General features: G+C 38.4%; 1 protein-coding gene across 2 annotated transcripts; it reads right to left on the bottom strand.

The window, feature by feature from the left end:
• Nucleotides 1-1,368: 1,368 nt before the first annotated feature.
• LOC582790 (dnaJ homolog subfamily C member 16) lies at nucleotides 1,369-18,330 on the bottom strand. 2 transcript variants are annotated; one of them, XM_030986942.1, is made up of 13 exons: nucleotides 18,108-18,330; nucleotides 16,888-16,954; nucleotides 14,512-14,827; nucleotides 13,528-13,715; nucleotides 12,258-12,521; nucleotides 11,719-11,849; nucleotides 10,181-10,370; nucleotides 8,704-8,889; nucleotides 8,040-8,128; nucleotides 6,556-6,639; nucleotides 5,994-6,062; nucleotides 4,651-4,803; nucleotides 1,369-2,812 (listed from the first exon to the last, which is right to left on the bottom strand). In XM_030986942.1, the coding sequence occupies exons 1-13, from the start codon at nucleotides 18,269-18,271 to the stop codon at nucleotides 2,440-2,442; spliced, it is 2,274 nt and encodes a 757-aa protein (XP_030842802.1). In that variant the 5' UTR covers nucleotides 18,272-18,330; the 3' UTR covers nucleotides 1,369-2,439. The 2 variants fall into 2 exon arrangements, with proteins under 2 accessions (XP_030842802.1, XP_030842803.1); XM_030986943.1 differs by having other exon boundaries at nucleotides 4,651-4,800.
• Nucleotides 18,331-18,724: the final 394 nt, after the last annotated feature.

Genomic DNA, 18,724 nt, shown 5'->3' with positions numbered 1-18,724 from the left:
ATTCATTATGGAAGGGAAAAAAATATTATCTAAATACCATAATGGTGAGAGCAACCAGTGGCATGAATGGCGTGCCATACTTAGGTCCAACTTAAAGTCGATCTTAGTATTTGTGAACCACTCCCCTGAACATCTTTTCCAGTGTGTCCTGAAGAAATTCTTTTTTAATGAAAAGCAATTAGTGGATCAGGGTCCCATTTCATAAGACTTGCTATCAATAACAAGTGCTAATGTTCAATTACAAATGCGCTAATAGCCAATCAAATGTAGTTATTTCAGTAGCTTATAACAGTTATTGTAACTTGTTACTGATAGCAGGTTTCATGAAATAGGACTCAGTATCCCATTGAATTCAAAAATATTTCAGGAAACAAATAATGTAATATTCGCATAATATGCAATACAAATCTTTATAGATAGATTGTGCCTGGACACATTAATTGTTGCTATGTCAGGCATGTTTTGGGGTATCATGATCAACTTTACTTGAAGAAATAGGCAAGAATTTAAGATTCCTTAGCCAATTGGTCCCTTGCGTTTTCCTAGTAGAATAACCCAGCCATTATGAAAACTTGTGAGACATATCTTAACAAATTTGCCATAGAAATTTAGCATTTGTTATTGATACCAGGTTTTATAAAACACGGCCCTGCTTTTCTTGGTCAAGCAGCCATGGAAGGTTGCAGCTGTTTTCATGGCTGTACACTCATCTTTCTAAACAGGAAATTTATATCTCTTACACTTTGTTTTTGCTGCGATGACAAGTGTAGCCATTAAAAATTACAATCAACACATACATCCCAGAAAACACAATAATAATGCTGTTGAAGAGACAAGAAACTGACAATGTGATACAATTTACAAATCAACTACAAATTAATATTCAGTATCAAAATGTGTAAAAAAAAAAAAGAACATCATTCATGCTCTCAGCTGTCTAATTGAAAATTAGAGATAACATCAAATTATAAATGAGTTGTCAAATGTACATCAATTGCTATGCATACCTCAAAGCCTTCCGCCCCCTTATTGATCTCCTTTAGTATACTATAATAATAATAATTATTATCATTATTATAATGTCCCTATGTGCTTTTAAAGAGCTTTGGTAATTATTAACCTAGCTTTAGCTCTGGCAGCCGTTATCTGTACACAGTGTATTTCAAGGAATAATCCTAAGGTACCCATTTACCTGACCTGGGTCGAGTGTGGCAAATGTAGATTAATGTCTGGACAAAGGACATTAGTGCCGCAGCGGGACTCGAACCGCGAACCTTGTGATCCACAGTCCGAGGACGTATCCACTCGACCATGACAGTCTTCATCCAAAGCAATTTAGTGTTACCTATTAGTGACAGCCTATTTTGATCTTTGGATCCAGAATGCTCTGAATTACAAATTGTACATGAGCGGAAAGTTCCAAAATTGCTGAAATTTTAAAATCCATTTCTGTTGCAGAACATCGTGCTGCGTACGAATAAGAACGAATAAGAGTGATTTAATAGAAGATGACCATTGCACTCTCTAAATAGGCAATACATTGTTGACAATTTATATCAACTATTTTCATGTACAAATGGGCAATTTCTTGTTGATATTTTGTCATTTTCATTCACACCGTTTCATTCCATATGAATTTTTATCTTTATTTTTCAAATATGAGAGAGTAAAAATACAAATAATTGTTGCCAACTTGAGGAGGAAAAGATGATAATTCATTTGGACCTTTAGAATACCCTGAACGTGCTCTCTTTTGAGATTGCCCTGATTCATATCCCAACACCATTAACAGATCCTGCAGGGTTCCCCAGGGGAGAATTCATGGACACCATCAGTTAACCACATATTTGCGGACTATCTAAAATACCTCCTCAATGCAATATTCTTCTTCAATAATCCTATGCTGTTGAGTTCAAAATACCATGTATTTTGTGTTCCTTCCTCTTAGAAGTACAATAAAACAAAGACAGTGGATACAATTTTCACAGAGCTGTTTCGAGGTTACAAGATTTTTTACAGTTAACACCTTAATTATTCAAACCCCTTGAAAATTGGATAATTTTTGCGTGTTTCAAAACTTAAGAATGAGCGGTAGTCTAGTTGAATTAAAGCCTTTGTTGAATACTTTTAGATGTAAACTTGAATTCTCTGTCACATTCTCAAGAGACATAAATTGGGGAAAATCAATTTTTCACATATATGTACTTAAAAAAATTACAAAACTTGGTAAGGGTATGAATAATTTAGTTGTTATCTGTATATGCTTTTTGATTTGACCATCAGTGACCACAAGGCACAGCCCTGTACACTATTAGGAGCTTTAATGATGTTGCAACCTCATACCAGTATTTGTTGACACATATTGGCACCTGGGTTGCAGATTGTTTTCAATTGCACACACTATACCTCTTAGAAGATAGATACAAAAACTGTCAAAATTCAGTCCATGTTTGGCCATTCCGCTACGTCCATCTTCCGCAGCTCTCCGTCTTGTAAGCGATCTAACCATAGGCAGAACCCGTGAAAGATATTCACCCCTCCTCCTCCTCCTCCTACTCCATTCCTCCTGGCCCCCTCATCGTCGCTATCATTGAAACCTATAAAGTCTGTATCCATTTCTCCGCTGTCGCCGTGACGATGCCGGAGGTGAGGGTCGCGGTCCGAGGAGGACTTTGGCGCAGTGGTGGGATTGAACACGGAGTATTGCTTCTTGGAAGGTCGGATGGCAAGAATGGTCCCGACCTCCTTTCCAGGGACTAGGGTACGATACCAGAACGTCTGCTTGTCGATGCTAACAAAGTTCAGAGGCAAGCTGGACGTAAAGTGGAAAACAGAACAGATAAGAGAGGTAGAAGATTAAAAACAACTCGTTTAAAGGTATAGACCAGTTTTCGAAATGCCCCCCTCTCAAAAAATGAAATGGAAGCTCTTATTACCAATCATGTGAAAGAATATGTTTTGACTAATACGTGATGATACAAATTTTGCCGGGAAACTGCCTACTAATTGATATATTTGGTAAATTATCATATCTATCCGGCCTGGATAGATATAGCGTAGTCCCATATACATCTTTCTGTCTACAGTGCTTGTAACTTCACCAAGACTGGGCCAAATTTCTTATCATTTTGATGATTCCAGAACCTTGCAGTGCACACCAATACTTATATGCTAGATGATCAACCTTTTTTGAACGTTTCCACAACGTTTCTTTCACAATGCAATAGCATGACCAGAACTGGTCTATACCTTTAAAGTTACAAGGAAGGACAGTCTGTAGGAATATATATCTTATAACACAAACTCTTTCTTCAGTTTTGTAAATAAAACAGTGCACCAATTCAGATATAGTGCATGTATAAAATGAAGGGCAAAGGCATCGGCAACAAAATATCCTCGAACAATGGATGTTCATCCCAGATGACTAGCACCTAGGGAGGGCTAATAGTTACTGGAGTGATCTTTGAACTCACAAAAATCTGAAATTTTTATTTTTGCCCTGAAGAAAATTTCCAGTCAAATATGTTTTTTTACCTGTATAAAACAAATCTATTCCATTATAAAAACTAAGAAAATGAAAGTAAATGTTATTTTCTGTACAGCCCGAATGGGAGAGGAGCTCGCAAGATACGTCACAAAGCTGTCAATTTGTGTTTTATTGGTCGCAACTTCAAAAAATCAGAACTTTCTTTTTTTTATTCTGATTTTGCTCAACTTTCCCTGCTGACTTGTTCCTCTTATTTTCTGCTTCTATCAAAACCAACTTAATATCAGGGTGGAGTTCCCCTTTAAGGAGAAACATGTTATTGTCTGAGGGCTGATTACTTAATTTTTCCTGAATTATTATTGACACTGTATTAAATTGAACCTGATGAGAAAACCGCTTGCCCATAGAAGTGTTGTGGTCTAGCAGATATGTCACCTGACTGTGGATCACATGATTTGTGGTTCGACTCCCACCGCGACACTAATGTTCTTCGGCAAGTCATTAATCTATATTTGCCACTCCACCCAGGTCAAAATGAGTACCTGGTACGAGAAAAAAATTACTTGAATGCTTTAGCGCCTTCTAATGGCAGCTCAGCTACGTACAAGGTAATAAACATAATACCTTGGTATTAAAGGCATCGTTAAACAATGTTTAATCTGAGATGCATGACCCACGTGTTATTAGTGTATGTGATATGGTGTAATATTGAAGCTCTAAAAAAATTGCGCTTCAAAATGATAACTGCCTTAAAAAAGTAAAATCTTTGAGTGACCTGTTTTACTATACCAGACTCATTTTCCCCAATAGACTGTAGTGTTATAAAAACCGTTAGGAAAACAAATTTTTGAATTTCAATTTCCAATCATAAATATCTTGATAATCAGACAGGTGCTTGGCTTGTAACAGTCAAGGGGTTCCTGACTGACCTAAAGGTTTATAATTATCATTGCAGCATGAGCTAAATCCAGGATTTTGTTTCAGAATCTGAGACAAAGTTACCTAATCCCTTTAAGCGCAGTAGAATATATTCATGTAGTAGCTGCACTACATAAATGGACTCATTATTATCATTATTATCAATCAAAATTCTTGTCTCCTATGAGTATCTACAAACAGGTAAGGTTTACTATTAATAAAATGTACAGATATTGAGGACCTACCGTAATGGATAACTTCCCAGTTCTTTGAAAAGCTGCTGGCAGAGTGATGATCTCGAAGAATCTTTCACCAGCAGGATGAGATGCCACGAGTTCCTCTTCCTCTCTATCAGGTTTGCATACTCGTGTCGACCAAGCTCTTTCATTGAAACACTCCTGAAATACAAAAGAGTTCAAGGTCAAATTAAGAATAGCAGCAAAAATGGACATTCGAGTGAACTTCTTTGAGTACATGTAGGTCCTTTTTTTTGTACCAGATGTATCACAAAATATATATATATACATGTACAGTATATGTATATATAACAGGATAAGATACTATTAGTTCCTCTTCCTCTCTATCAGGTTTGTGTATGGGTGTCGACCAAGCTCTTTCATTGAAACACTCCTGAAATACAAAAGAGTTCAATGTCAAATTAAGTATAGCAGCAAACAGGGACATTAGAATGAACTTCTTGGGTAGGTCCTCTTTTTGTACCAGATGTATTACAAGATAGATATACAGTCAACCTGCTTTAGTGACCACCTGTCTACAACAAGCACTTTTTTTGTTTCCCTTGAAAATGGTTTCTCATTGAAACATGTACTGAAGGAACCTGTCTACAAAGACCACCTGTCTACAACAAGCACATATTTTGTTTCCCTTGGGCGGTCGCTGTAGACAGGTTTGACTGTATCTATTGCAGGATAAGATCTACTATTAGCTCCTCTTCCTTTCTATCAGGTTTGCGTACTTGTGTCGACCAAGCTTTTTCATTGAAACACTCCTGAAATACAAAGAGTGATATACAGTAGGCTTGCGGGTGCACCATGTGAGAGAGAGAGAGAGAGAGAGGATTGAGGAGTCCTGAAAAGGACTCTGACTCAGTAATCTTTCTTGGGGGTGTGTTATCTTTCTTAGCATATAGTTCTAAGGAGAACTATAGCGCTTGGAGAGGATGAGTGGCTCGACGTTTCAAACAGGTTGACTATCTCTCTCACATGGTGCACCCGCAAGCCTACTGTATATCTACATGACCATGCAAGCCCACAATTACAAGCAGCATCAAAGAGTGATATGTTCAGATTAACCCATTGGCTAAGGGGACCAGAGGGTTCCTGTACTAAAGCTGTACACAGAGGATATTAACATTTTTAGAAATTCATATTTTCGTTAATTGTACCATATAATAAGCATAACAAGATAACCATGTACATGTACAATGTGTTGAATTTCTCTGCCTCTCTGTCAGGTTTGTGTACTCATGTCGACCAAGATCTTTTATAGAAAGACCCCTGATATACATAGCCTCTGAAACGTGATCACAAGCAAAATACCAAGAAGGAAGGTTCAGCATTCTACTCACCGCTTGGCTCGTGGCTGTGACCTTTCACCTCCCTCATTGTTTTCTTGGCTCGCTTCCTTTGGTTCTTTGCTGAAATGCAATTTTGGGGAATTAAAAGTCACTGCAATATATTGTTACTTTTTTTTTTAAAGCAAGGAAACAGATTCAATTGAACAAGCTTCACATTTGCAAGGGACACACACGTCATGCTGATGACACACTTTTTATTTTCATCACCACCCCCTTCCCCTCCCCCTCCCCCTCCCCCTCCCCCTCCCCCTCCCCCTCCCCCTCCTCCTCCTCCTCCCCCTCCCCCTCCCCCTCCTCCCCCTCCTCCTCCTCCTCCTCCTCCCCCTCCTCCTCCTCCTCCTCCTCCTCCTCCTCCTCCTCCAGCACCACCACCTCCTCCATCCTTCTGACTGCCCTCATAACTTGCATCCTAATTAAAATTCCTATCTCCTTCTAAAGAACTTGAATAAACATTACCAAATTGTCTTCATTCAACAACTCCCTCACACCAATCACAGTCATCAACAGCACCAAAGTCATCAACATTGACATCGCCATGGTAATGTTCTCTTACCTTCCTCCAAATAGACCAAGGAAAGCTAAGACAAAGCACCCGAAGTAGATCACCATCATGAGCATCAGAAGACTACTGCTCTCCCTGTATGATTGAAAGAAAATACTTGGTGATTAATATCAAATATCTTATTAGAGTCAGTAGATAAAGTACATTCAATTATCCCTCACTACAACACCTAGTTTACGGACAGACATTAGTATAGTATTAATGACTGCTTTGAGAGAAATAGTTGTTTTTATACGCTCAAGGGAAGGTTAGAATTGGGCTATTGCCCTCGGCACGCCTCGGGCAATAGCACAATCCTAACCTTCCCGAGAGCATATAAAAACAACTATTTCTCGAATATTAAAGCAGTCATTAATACTTTTATATGCCGAAAAAATAAAAAAAATAAAAATTAAAAATTAAAAAAACTTTTGTCGAAGATGGGATTCGATTTCTTGCGTACAGAAGGTGATGTAACTAAAATCACCGCCTTAAACCGCTCGGCCATCGCGCTCTGTTACCTTACTGAGCAGTTTTCTCTAATATATACATTAAAATGGATTGAAAACGGCTTCGCGTGGTGGATGCTTCGCGGCTGCTCCATTAAACGGGCCCTTCTTTTACTTTTGCAATGCATATTGGCACGAACTTAGATCAAGATCTATCGGCAGATGTTTGTTTTTTTGTTTTTGAAAGTTTATTTTCGTCTTCATGTCAACAATGCAAGATAAAAAATTGTCGGTAAGATCGATCGAGATTCAATTGTATTGAAATTACCGACCAATTCTTCGCACACGTACGGTATCCTCGATCGCTCAGACCATTTTTTAACATGTAAACCTATGGGATAACCATGGAGACTGAACTATTTTCCCTGTAACCATGGTTACTGGGATTTTAGAACTGCTTTAACCATGGTTACGGGGAATTTTACAGAAATAGTTAAAGTTTATGAATGCAATTTCAACCAATCAGATGGCTGGATTTCTTAAGTGAGGTATATAATAATTACTGCTATACATGTTTGGATGAAAGAGAATTAAATCAAAATATGATATCTTAAGAGAATCAATATATAAAGAACGTTTTAATTATCCCCCATTATACCACTCATTCAATAATATTTTTTCAATTGCCACTTTTTTTTAAAAGTAAGTCTTTGTCTCTCCTGCAGCACAAAAGGGGGATTGTACAGTACTGTATGTAGTTGTTTTATGCTTCAGAAGATATGTAAGCTACTGTTTGTCAAAAACAAACAAACAATCATCAACACAAATACACACCAGGTTGAAATGAAGTCACTGCTAATGACACCGAAGGGCTCAACATTAATAATCCAATCAGAAAACATTATAACTGCATTTGGGAAACTCTCAAATTTGTTCCTACAACTTACTGTATTCTATCAAACTATGGGGTATCACTATATGTACGTAAATCCTTTTAAATACTAGCAAATGTACGTTTGAATAAAGATCACTTCAAAAGCCGCTTACCAAGATGAACCAAATATGAAGTTGTATGCTGCATTATACAGGTCCGTCATCTTTTGCGTCAACTCTCTGAATTTCCGAATTGGCCAAGCCTGCAAAATAATAAAAGACAGAATAGAAGTTACATCATCAAATCACATTTCACCATGGAGGACATGTTTTGGAGGTCTAGAAAAATATTTCATGGATAACCCTTTTTTGTTTTTATTACGTCAAGAGGGTGGAAAGCAAGCCCCTTATAGTCCCGATTTTTATTTTGTTTTGGTACAGATGCTGAAAAAGCAGACTCATGAAATAATTTTTTTAAATATGCATGAACAATTACAAGACTCAACTTTCAAGAATATTCATGAACAATTACAAGACTTCACTTTCTAGAAAATTCATGAACAATTACAAGACTCCACTTTCTTGAATATTCATGAACAATTACAAGACTCCACTTTCTTGAATATCCGTGAACAATTACAAGACTTCAACTTTCTTGAATACTCATGAACAATTACAAGACTCAACTTTCTGAACTATCTCAAGAACTAGTGGTTTAGATTTGGTGCCAGGGGGCTCAAAGAGGGGGCACATTTATTTGTGTGTAATTTGGATTTGGAAGGGGCACCCCCCCCCCTTACCCCTTAATCCACCACTAAATAAGAACCACTTCATTTACCGGAGCATTTTCATCGTTGAACTGTGGTAGGATCCCTTTGTGGGCAAACTTGGAAGTTCCATCGTTGAGTCTGTAGAGGAACTCTTTGATCCCTCTTCGCTCCAATGTGATGTCTTGGCCCTCCCAACCGTCGGGTAGCCAGGCGTGGCGGATCTGGTTCCCTCGCTGTCTCCAAACAATTGCAACCTAGGATGAAAAGATAAATTTAGAAACATGTAGATGTATTTGGCACTTTCCATTACTTGACAAGTAAATATACACAAACAGCTGATCAATTTCATCTTTTATAAAGATTTTTGGCCATCTAGTGAGGAGAGATGGTCTTGGAAAGACCCTTGTAACAGGAACAGTGGAAGCCAGGCCAGGAAGAGGCAGACATGCTGTTCCTGGTTGAAAGACATCCACATATGGACAGGGAAAAAGCTTTCAGAGGACACAAGAGCATCAGCAGACAGAGATGGATGGCATAAACTTGTGATGGCCACAGCAGTGCAGCTAGCGCCACCTGACTGAAGGATAAAGATTCACACAGCTACTTTAAGCATCAAGGGAGTATATGAAATTAAGCTTTTCATAGATATTTGGTGCACCTAGCAAAACGGCCTGGAAAAAAGAGGTCATCTATTAAATTTACCTTCTACTGTTAAAGAAGGTTCAATTGATACAAAGTATGTACCATTCCAAGGACCTTCAAAACATGGATGCAGAACCCATCATCCCATAATAATAATAATCTTTTAAAGTCCACTCCAAATTTTATTAAGTTAAACTAAAAAATGGAAACTCTTTTTGCCCAATTAATCATGAGCCCGGCAGCCACTGAGCAGCGCCAGATCGATGTAAATGGGTACCCGGCAGAAATTAATTCCTTGAAATGCTAGAGCACCGTAATGGCAGCACAGCTAAAGCCAGGGTAATAATCTCCAAAGTTTGTAAGCGCTAACAGACCTAATTGTAATTCGCGCTATATAAAAGCAGAGTATTATTATTGTTAATAAAATAAACTTGCCTGATACGTGTGCTAATCTACAAATGAAGCAAGTCAGTTTATGAGCCAACTGGCCGGCAATCAAAACTTAACACATAAAGAATGAACTAATACCAAATTATTCTATGGTTCATTAAAATACAGATTCTGGCTGAATTACAACCAGTCTACAAGATAAAACAAACTTCTCTTGCACACCAATGTAACAACAATCGCACAAATTGTGTAAACATTCCAAAATAAAACAATACACAAACTAAAGTAATTAAGTATTCTTCAAACAGGGTCAAAATTATTTAGGACTTACTGGAACAGCATGTAGGACCATGTTGGTCCCCCATGATCCTCCTTTTCTTATCTTAATTGAGAGCTGATTTGACGAGATAACCACCAGTCAGTGACATTGCAGGGAGGTCTAATTCCCCCCTGGCCAAACTAGTGCAGACAGGCTTTAACGTATAATGAATGAATTAATGATGAAGGACTTACTGGAACTGCATGCTGGACCTCCACCATTAACCCTTCCATTGCTGCTGCTACTTGCTCCTGATTCTCAAACAGCATGTAAGTCATCTTGGCTTCATGGGGCCATGAGGGCGTACTCATCACCATGTCTCTGAACGAAGCTCGGAACGGCTCGTGCTCCGGAGTGGCCTTTGTGATCTGGATGACGCACAATCTGAAATAGAGACACATTATTTTTTAAGGCTGTGCACAACAGTGTAATGAGGTACCCGAGTAAACTCCCAGGCTTACAAGCGAATACTCAAATAATCGGACGCTATGTTTTTTTATAACTTTTTTGAATTTTTTTTATTTTTTTTATTTTTTTATTATTTTTTATTTTTTATTTTTTTTTGTTGCCACCCTGGAGCAGTATCCCAAGTCCATCGCCGAAAACGCAGGCAATTTTACTTTGAGTTGCAGTTGAAAGCGCCAATTTAATAATAATAATAATAACAGTAAACAATGCTGTTTTAAAAACCAAAGATGGCAGAATAATCCATTTTCCTCCAAGTCCAAACAGAAATCTGGACATTTGGTCCCAGTTTCTGAGTGGTGAGTTTGACAGTGCTTGATACATTTTTTTTTTTTTTTGCGGCCGAATATTTGAGTAAGAGAAATTGTACTCGAGTAGTTGTCAACCGTGTGGTTACTCGAGCATTTGACTACTCGTCGCAGCCCTATTATATTTATTTTTTGTTTGTGTTGTTCTTGATTGATTCGAATTTATTCCATTTCATATATCAATTGATTGCACAATAAAGAACATAGTTGACAAAGTAAGTTCAAAATTATAAAATGAAACAGGAACCTACTGGAAAGCATAGCTTGTTTTTGTAGGTTCCCAAGAATGAAATATAAACATTATTTTCATAAATAATTTGAAAGTGTCCTAATGATCACAGTAAAATAGATATAATAACATAGTTTCATAAACCCTTTTAAAGTGTCTAAATAATCCAAATATACAAAGAGAACAGAATTACAAAACGGGACACAATCACAATCACAATCACAAGTTTGCAGTCTCATACCTCATATGTACATATTTATGATTGATATCAATCGCAAATAAGAAGCGAAAATATCCAACCTTTATATTAAAGATGGGGCCGAGTAATTCCTCCCCCTCTTGTCTTCACAAAACAATCTGAGCCCTGTTTCAAAAAAATTGTTACAACTGCCACAGATCTATGACAAATCTGCTCACAGCCAATCAAATGCATGGATTTCAGTAGCTTATAACAATAAACGTAACTTGCTTTTTGATAACAAGTTTTGTGAAAACAGGGACCAGGGCAGAATACAGTCAACCTGTTATTAGCTTAGACCTTACATTACGTTGTTCCATTCTCAAAAGGACATCAATCCATGAGTTTTCTTCACTGTCTTGGGATTTTTACTTTGACTTTTCATTTTCGCTACTTAATCACCCTTTGTGTAACAACTGCTTTGTACTTCTACTGCTTCTATACTGATACAATCTAGTGTGCCGATTTGGAAAGGACCGATCCAGTACTTACTTTCGTCCTACCAGATTTGGAGTCTCTGGACACATTTCTTCAAAGAGAGTTTGGGAGGAGAGCCTCGGAAGGTAGAGGTATTTGTTGTAGTTCAGTAAATGAGTCAGTGCTTCCAAGGTCATATGTTTCTCCTGTACAGCAAGAAAAGTATCAAATGTCAACATTACTATCAATTCCGGCACTAATGTCCTTTGGTAAGATATTAATCTATATTTGCCACTCTCCACCCAGGTGTTAAATGGGTACCGGTAGGAAGGAATTCCTTGAATGCTGTGAGCGCAGAAATGGGGCCCAGGAGTCAATAATATTAGACACTGTATGCCACAGACTCCTGAGAACGTTTCGTGTATCTATGAGTGCAAGACCAGCGTAGCGTTGAGCCCTGTCTTTATACATGTACAGGGATTTAAGAGGACTGTTGCTGAGCTAGCACCATGAGCGTCCCTGGATGGTGTGTGCGCTCTATAAGTTTACACTATTATTATCATTAATATTATCATTATTAATAGCGTTATGGTAACGTTAAATAATGATATTACCTCAACCATATCCACACTCTCTTTGATATTCTCCTTAAACACCAACACCTTCCCCGTCCTGTGCTGCACCCCAACGTGCTTTAGAACCCCGTCTGTGTTGGAATACTTGGCAGAGGTAAAGCCGAACGTCTGGTGCTCCCTGAAGGCAAAAACACCGACCTTGAAGATGATGGGAATGTCTCGGTTCCGGGAATAGAGCAGGACCCGGGGCTTGTTCTCATTGTAGAAGTTGGCAAAGAAGTCTTCGTAGTTGTTATTATGGACCTGTAAATGAGAAGAAGTAGAAATGTAGTCTGTATTCCGTGGTTATGAAATAAATCACTGCACTACAAAGACGACACAGAAATTTATAGGTTGTTGCCTTTCTCCTGCTATAGAGTACCGAAGCTGTGACGTCATAAAAAAGAAAAAAAATCAAATTTTAGAATTACCATCACGAGCCAGAGCAAATAACACTGAGTTCCTATAGGAAATATATATATTCAGATGGTCATTTCTCAGCCAATACTTAATATATTCAATTGGTTAATGAGGTTTGGACATTATTTTTGATGCTCTTTTGGAAAATGAAGAACAAATTGAGAATTTCTAAAACTTCACCACTCTTTACATGCATGACTGAAAGACAACACTTTTTGTTTCTCTTGAACAAAAATGTTCATAGAAACTTGTCTATTAGAAACCTGTACATAAAGACCACCTGCCTATAGAGAACAATTATCTGACTCTGTTGAGTGGTCTTTGATTTCACTGTTATTATAGAAACCTGAACATAAAGACCGCCTATGTGTAAGACCCACATTTCTTTGTTTCTCTTTAATGGTCTTTTACACCGGAGTGTTGGCTCAGTCAGTAGAGCGTCCGCCTCACAACCGGGAGGTCGTGGGTTCGAACCCCGGCCGCGTCATACCAAAAGACGTTAAAAGAGGGGAGTTGCTGCTACCTTGTTTGGCGTTTAACAATAAGGGATAGAGCAACGTCAATCTGGCGCTGCTCAGTGGCTGCCGGGCTCACGATCAATTGGGGAAAAAGAATTCCCGTTTCGGTTTAATAAAATTTGGACTGGACTTTAAAAGATTATTATTATAAGCAGGATTCACTGGACAAGAAATACAATGACACTATGCCTCTTGAACTACATGTAGGCTGCTTGGTAACAACCTGAAGATAAAGAACAACACTTCCTACAAAGATCAGCTTTCTCATATCCCTTGAGTGGCCTTCATAATTTTATAGCTTTTACTGTACTAGAAATAACATGAAGACATACCTCTTGAATAAGGCTGCTTGGCAGCAACCTGTCTACAAAGTCTCTCATGGCCTTCAAGGTCACACTTCCTTGACCATAGTCCGTCACTTGACCGTTTATGATACCCGCAATGGCTGGACGATGACGTATACCAAGCACTGAGGCCAGCCTGCGGTCACTGTCAATGTTGACCGATCCCACACCGACACCTGGATTGTGCATCAAAGTAAGCAACAAATTCAAAAAAATTAGGTCTATATATATATAAAGAAAGAATTGTCTAAAGACATTGCAGGAAAAGCCAAAGTAACTGAAACTTACTCAGCAGGATATACATTTACAGAGATGATAAGTATGTTGACAGTGGAACAATCATTTAGTTCAGTATGCCATTTTTTATCTGATTGTATATTCTTCAATACAAACATGAAAGCAATCAGGTGATGTACAGCTATTAGTCATAAAAGAGGGACCTCGACCTTATAATCAAGAAGTAATGCCTTATGAAAGGACACTTGTTCATACACAAGCTTGGTTTATAATAAAGTAAGACGACTGGGTTAGGATACCACTGGTTTATCCATCCATGTCCATCTAAACAATGTAATTTTATATTGCGATGGATAAAACCCTAAACACCTAATGTAAAGCCTATCTTGTTTATTCTCCTCACCCGAAATGAGAACTCCTACTCACAGTTCAAGTTTTTGTTAAAAAAGTTTCTGTTTTCAACATATTAGTTTGCTTAATTATGTCTTACATTGTACTACCCTTTAATATATATCTTTTATTATTGTAATATGCTTTGTATTGTATTGTTCTATTATTGCACATTATGTCCTGAAGTATGTTAAACTTTAACTTATGTGTATTTAATTTCTTTCTTAAATTACTTTATGGTCGTATGCCCACAATTATACAATTTCCACACAACTGTGTCAGGAGTGTCATTTTTGACAGACATGGCGCATTATAAATGTTCACTATTATTATTATTATTATTACCCCATGACTCGATTTCCGGAGTAATGTCGGACCACATCCTCTCGATGTTCATGCAGTTGAAGCAGAAGCTTCCAGTCACAAAGATCAGGTAGGGTTTGTCTGTGCTCTGAGGCAAGATGCCATCCTGCAGCCTTGACAGAGTCACCCGGCGAGGGTCGTTGTTTCCAGAGTTGTGGAAGTTGAATCCCCCGCCAAAGTTGTTATTCTGCTGGAAAAATTGGTCCGCAAACGGATCGCGTTGCCTGCGCTGACTCTCCTGCGGATCCACTATCCCAAACTGGTCATATTCTCTCCGCTTTGCTTCGTCGGACAAGATCTGTAATCAAGACACAAACATGGTCATGAATGATGCATTTACCTTCTAATTGAAACATTTGAAATACTGAATTTAGAAGCTTGTTTACATACACTGTAATAATGCTATAATATAAGATAAAACTAGATGGAACTTCGACTGCGCGCAGTCGAAATGATGCCTCCGTCATAGAGCAATTTACAAACCAAAACAGAAGAAATTTTTCAAATTCAAGTTCAATTGTAATCCATTAACAGGTTCTCAGAATATCGTGATTACAAGCAATTTCTCATATACATATATGACCCTTTGATCTTTGACCTCATGACCCTAACATCTACTCAGTTCATTGGCTCCACAAGATGTCCCGAGTTAAATAGTAATCCATCTGTCAGTTCTAATGAGAATGCGTTCACAAGCTATTTTTGCATACATAATGAGCCTTTGACCTTTGACCTCATGACCCAAGAATCTACTCAGTTCATTGGCTCTGCAAGATACATACATGATCTAAGTTTGGCAGGAATCCATCAATCTGTTCTAATGATAATGCGATCACAAGCTATTTTTGCATACATAATGAGCCGCATGACCTTTGACCTTGACCTCATGACCCCAAAATCTAATCAGTTCATCGGCTCTGCAAGTAACATACATGACCTAAGTTTGGCAGGAATCCATCAATCGGTTCTTGAGATAACGCGATCACAAGCTGTTTTTGCATACATAATGAGCCCTGTGACCTTTGACCTTTGACCTCGTGACCCCAAAATCTAATCAGTTCATCGGCTCTGCAAGATACATACATGACCAAAGTTTGGCAGGAATCCATCAATCGGTTCTTCAGATAACGCGATCACGAGCTGTTTTTGCATACATAATGAGCCCTGTGACCTTTGACCTTTGACCTCGTGACCCCCAAATCTAATCAGTTCATCGGCTCTGCAAGATACATACATGACCAAAGTTTGGCAGGAATCCATCAATCGGTTCTTCAGATAACGCGATCACGAGAACGGGACGTACGGACGGACGGACGGACGTACGGACGTACGGACGTACGGACGTACGGACGTACGGACGGACGGACGGACGGACGGACAACCCGAAAACATAATGCCTCCGGCTACTTCGTAACGGAGGCATAAAAACATGCTTCCCTTTCTTACAGTGCCTATTTATTTTTTTTTCCTGTCATCTTCTTCAATCTCTCTTCTTTTTGAACATTTTTGTTGCTGAACAGTTAAGTTAAATTTACACCTGTGACATTTTGTTGTTGGATTTCCTGATTGATATAAAGATCTTCATGGGAAACAAACAGCACTCTAAATAAAATATTGAATGGCATAGAAGGTAAGGCCCATCAGTTGGGGCCACAAATGTAAAATCCTGAATTTCTTATTTATATGGCAGTGGAAATTATTCATAGTGTTTATTCTCATAGTATAGTCATTCCTTTCACCAATCTACATGTAATTCCTACAATTTGTTACTTCTTCATGTGACATGCCACGCTCAATTTGATCTTAATTTGAATTATATTTAATTAATAGTCTCTCTCTCTCTCTCTCTTTTCATTACAATTCATTGTATTTAGTACAATTTAATTACATGGTATTTACTACAACAATACTCACTAGTGCAATAACCTATAACTTTGATATCTATCAGACAGATCATGCAGTGTGTGTGTGTATGTGTGTGTGTGATGGTGGTGGTGGTGTGTGTGTGTGTGTGTGTGCGTGCGTGTACAGGAGTGTGTGTATGTGAGTTAACGTAAGTACATTATTTAATTTTTACTCTTTCTACTAAAAAATGTTCAGTAGTAATTAGTATTCTGTTATTTTGATATAATCACTGGAGACAGACTTTTACATAAGGCCCGGCCGTTCTATTTTGTCTCCAAAGCAAAGACTTTCTTTAACGTTCTTGTTCTTCTTGTCTTCTCTGCTTATATTATTCTCATGCAATATAGTGATAGTATTTTGAAACTTTTATATGTTTGTTTACCTATAGATATGTATATTTTTAAGGAAATTATTGAATAAAGTGAACTGAACTGAACTAAACAGCATAGTTACCTCATATGATTGCTGGATCTTGATGAATTTATCGGAGGCATTAGGATCATCACTTTTGTCTGGATGCCTAAATTGTGCGATATAAGGAGAGAAAATTTAGAGGTAAGTCAGAAGAGCAAAATTAAGAATATCTTTAAAAAATAAAAAAGAAGCAGATTTGACTTGCAGTATGACAACACTTCTTACACCATGTCAAGCTTAAGATTTCTGCAAAGCAATCAAGCCATATCGGAAATGACTCAAAAGACAGATTCTTTAAAAGATAAATGATTCTACTTACTATAAAATATATAATTTGTTCTCTTTATTATAAATGCAAAAAATAATAAAAAATATCATATTTGAGTTCAATATTCCATGATAGGTTTAACCCCACAACAACACTACAAATGCCCATCTTAAGGGTTGTTCCCCTTTTAGTCTTTACCGGTAGGGGAACTGGTCAGAGAATAAGGACCGTCCGCACAAACGACGATCGTCTTCGTAAACGCGGACAGACGCCCAGCAAAAATAAAGATCGTCCACATTTTTGCTGACGACTCTGATTTCTGATCCGCACGTTTAGCGATGCTAAGAAAATGGGTTTCGCTATGATTTTCTTGATGCATTTTACATGGACTTTGAACAGAGACAGTCACGTTATGAGCGATAAATCCTCAGGAAGATGGACAACCTATAAAAGTAGAGGGTGAAATGGGGGTATTTTATTACACAGAATCTGTTTTTTGCATCGCCAGTGCTGCAATGCGCTGCCAAAGTTTTTTTTTAAAAAGTCCTTATTTTCAAGGACGCGTTTTGTCCGTGTATACAAGGATATCCTCATTTATGAGGTCGTCTAGATCTATACAGACTAGATCTACCTCAAATGATGATGCAAATGATAATGTCAATAATTTCAAATTTGATCCTTTGCTTTGCCTTTGGCTTTGTCTTTGAAATACTTACAAAGTCTACTCAGCTCAGCTTGATAGAGGCACACACAATTTGTAATTTAGCAGTCCACAGTCAGTGGGCATAGCTTAGCTTGGGCCTTATGACACCTACCCCCCCCCCCCTCCCCCACGCACACATACACACACCACTAAAACTACACTTAACAAGCCACCGCCCCAGCATCGATCGCATCAGCATCATTAATCGTCACACAAAAACAGGACAAACCTCATACACACACGATTATGAGTACGTGGGACAACAATAAATGGACATGTACACATTACCATTCGCGAGCGAGCTTCTTGTAAGCTCGTTTAATCTCCGGCTGAGATGCTGATTTGGAAACAGATAATGTCTTGTACGGATTTAGAGAGCACTCAAACAGACCAGCAGATACAATTATCAAAAAGAGGATGAAAACCGGTGATTTCGCCATTTTGTTCCGCATTATTCGTAGATTTTCGCAACAATGACATCAATAAAATAGTCTCATTTACAGTCGTTTTCTAGCAATTGGCCTTATGTACGGGGGGGGGGGGGGGGATTCCAGCGATGTAAACCTTCTTTTATGTTTTCTCCTGTTAATTTATGCAAAATCAATGACTTGAGGGGGGATTCCAATGACGATTTCGAAAATTGTCTGAGGCCAACTCCATTGTTTACTATATAGTCTAGTCCTATCTAGCCCCCGGCCGCCCTCTCCCGCCCCCCTGCCCCCCCCCCCCCCCACCCCACCCCAAAGTGAGACGCTTTTTATTATTTACATGCAATGCGCGGGTGGATCCAGGAGGCAATCACCCCCACCCCTTCAAGACTCATTAAGGCCTTCCAAACATTACTACAGTCCCTTTTTCCTCCCTCCCCCCCCCCCCCCCGGCTCTCTCTCTCTCTCTCTCTCCCT

The sequence above is a fragment of the Strongylocentrotus purpuratus genome, unplaced genomic scaffold (genome assembly GCF_000002235.5).
Source record: "Strongylocentrotus purpuratus isolate Spur 01 unplaced genomic scaffold, Spur_5.0 spur5_scaffold_16, whole genome shotgun sequence".
Taxonomy (NCBI): Eukaryota; Metazoa; Echinodermata; class Echinoidea; order Camarodonta; family Strongylocentrotidae; genus Strongylocentrotus; species Strongylocentrotus purpuratus.
Note: the sequence above shows the minus strand (reverse complement) of the source record. Positions and strands in the feature narration are given on the sequence as shown.

Bases quoted from the DNA above. Each gene is read 5' to 3' on its own strand.
- LOC582790 (XM_030986942.1), bottom strand. From the start codon at position 18,271: ATGCGGAACAAAATGGCGAAATCACCGGTTTTCATCCTCTTTTTGATA. The intron at 6,640-8,039 runs GTAAGCGGCTTT...TCAATCATACAG, and splicing joins TTCATATTTGGTTCATCTTG to GGAGAGCAGTAGTCTTCTGA. The intron at 4,804-5,993 runs GTGAGTAGAATG...TTTGTATTTCAG, and splicing joins TCACAGCCACGAGCCAAGCG to GAGTGTTTCAATGAAAGAGC.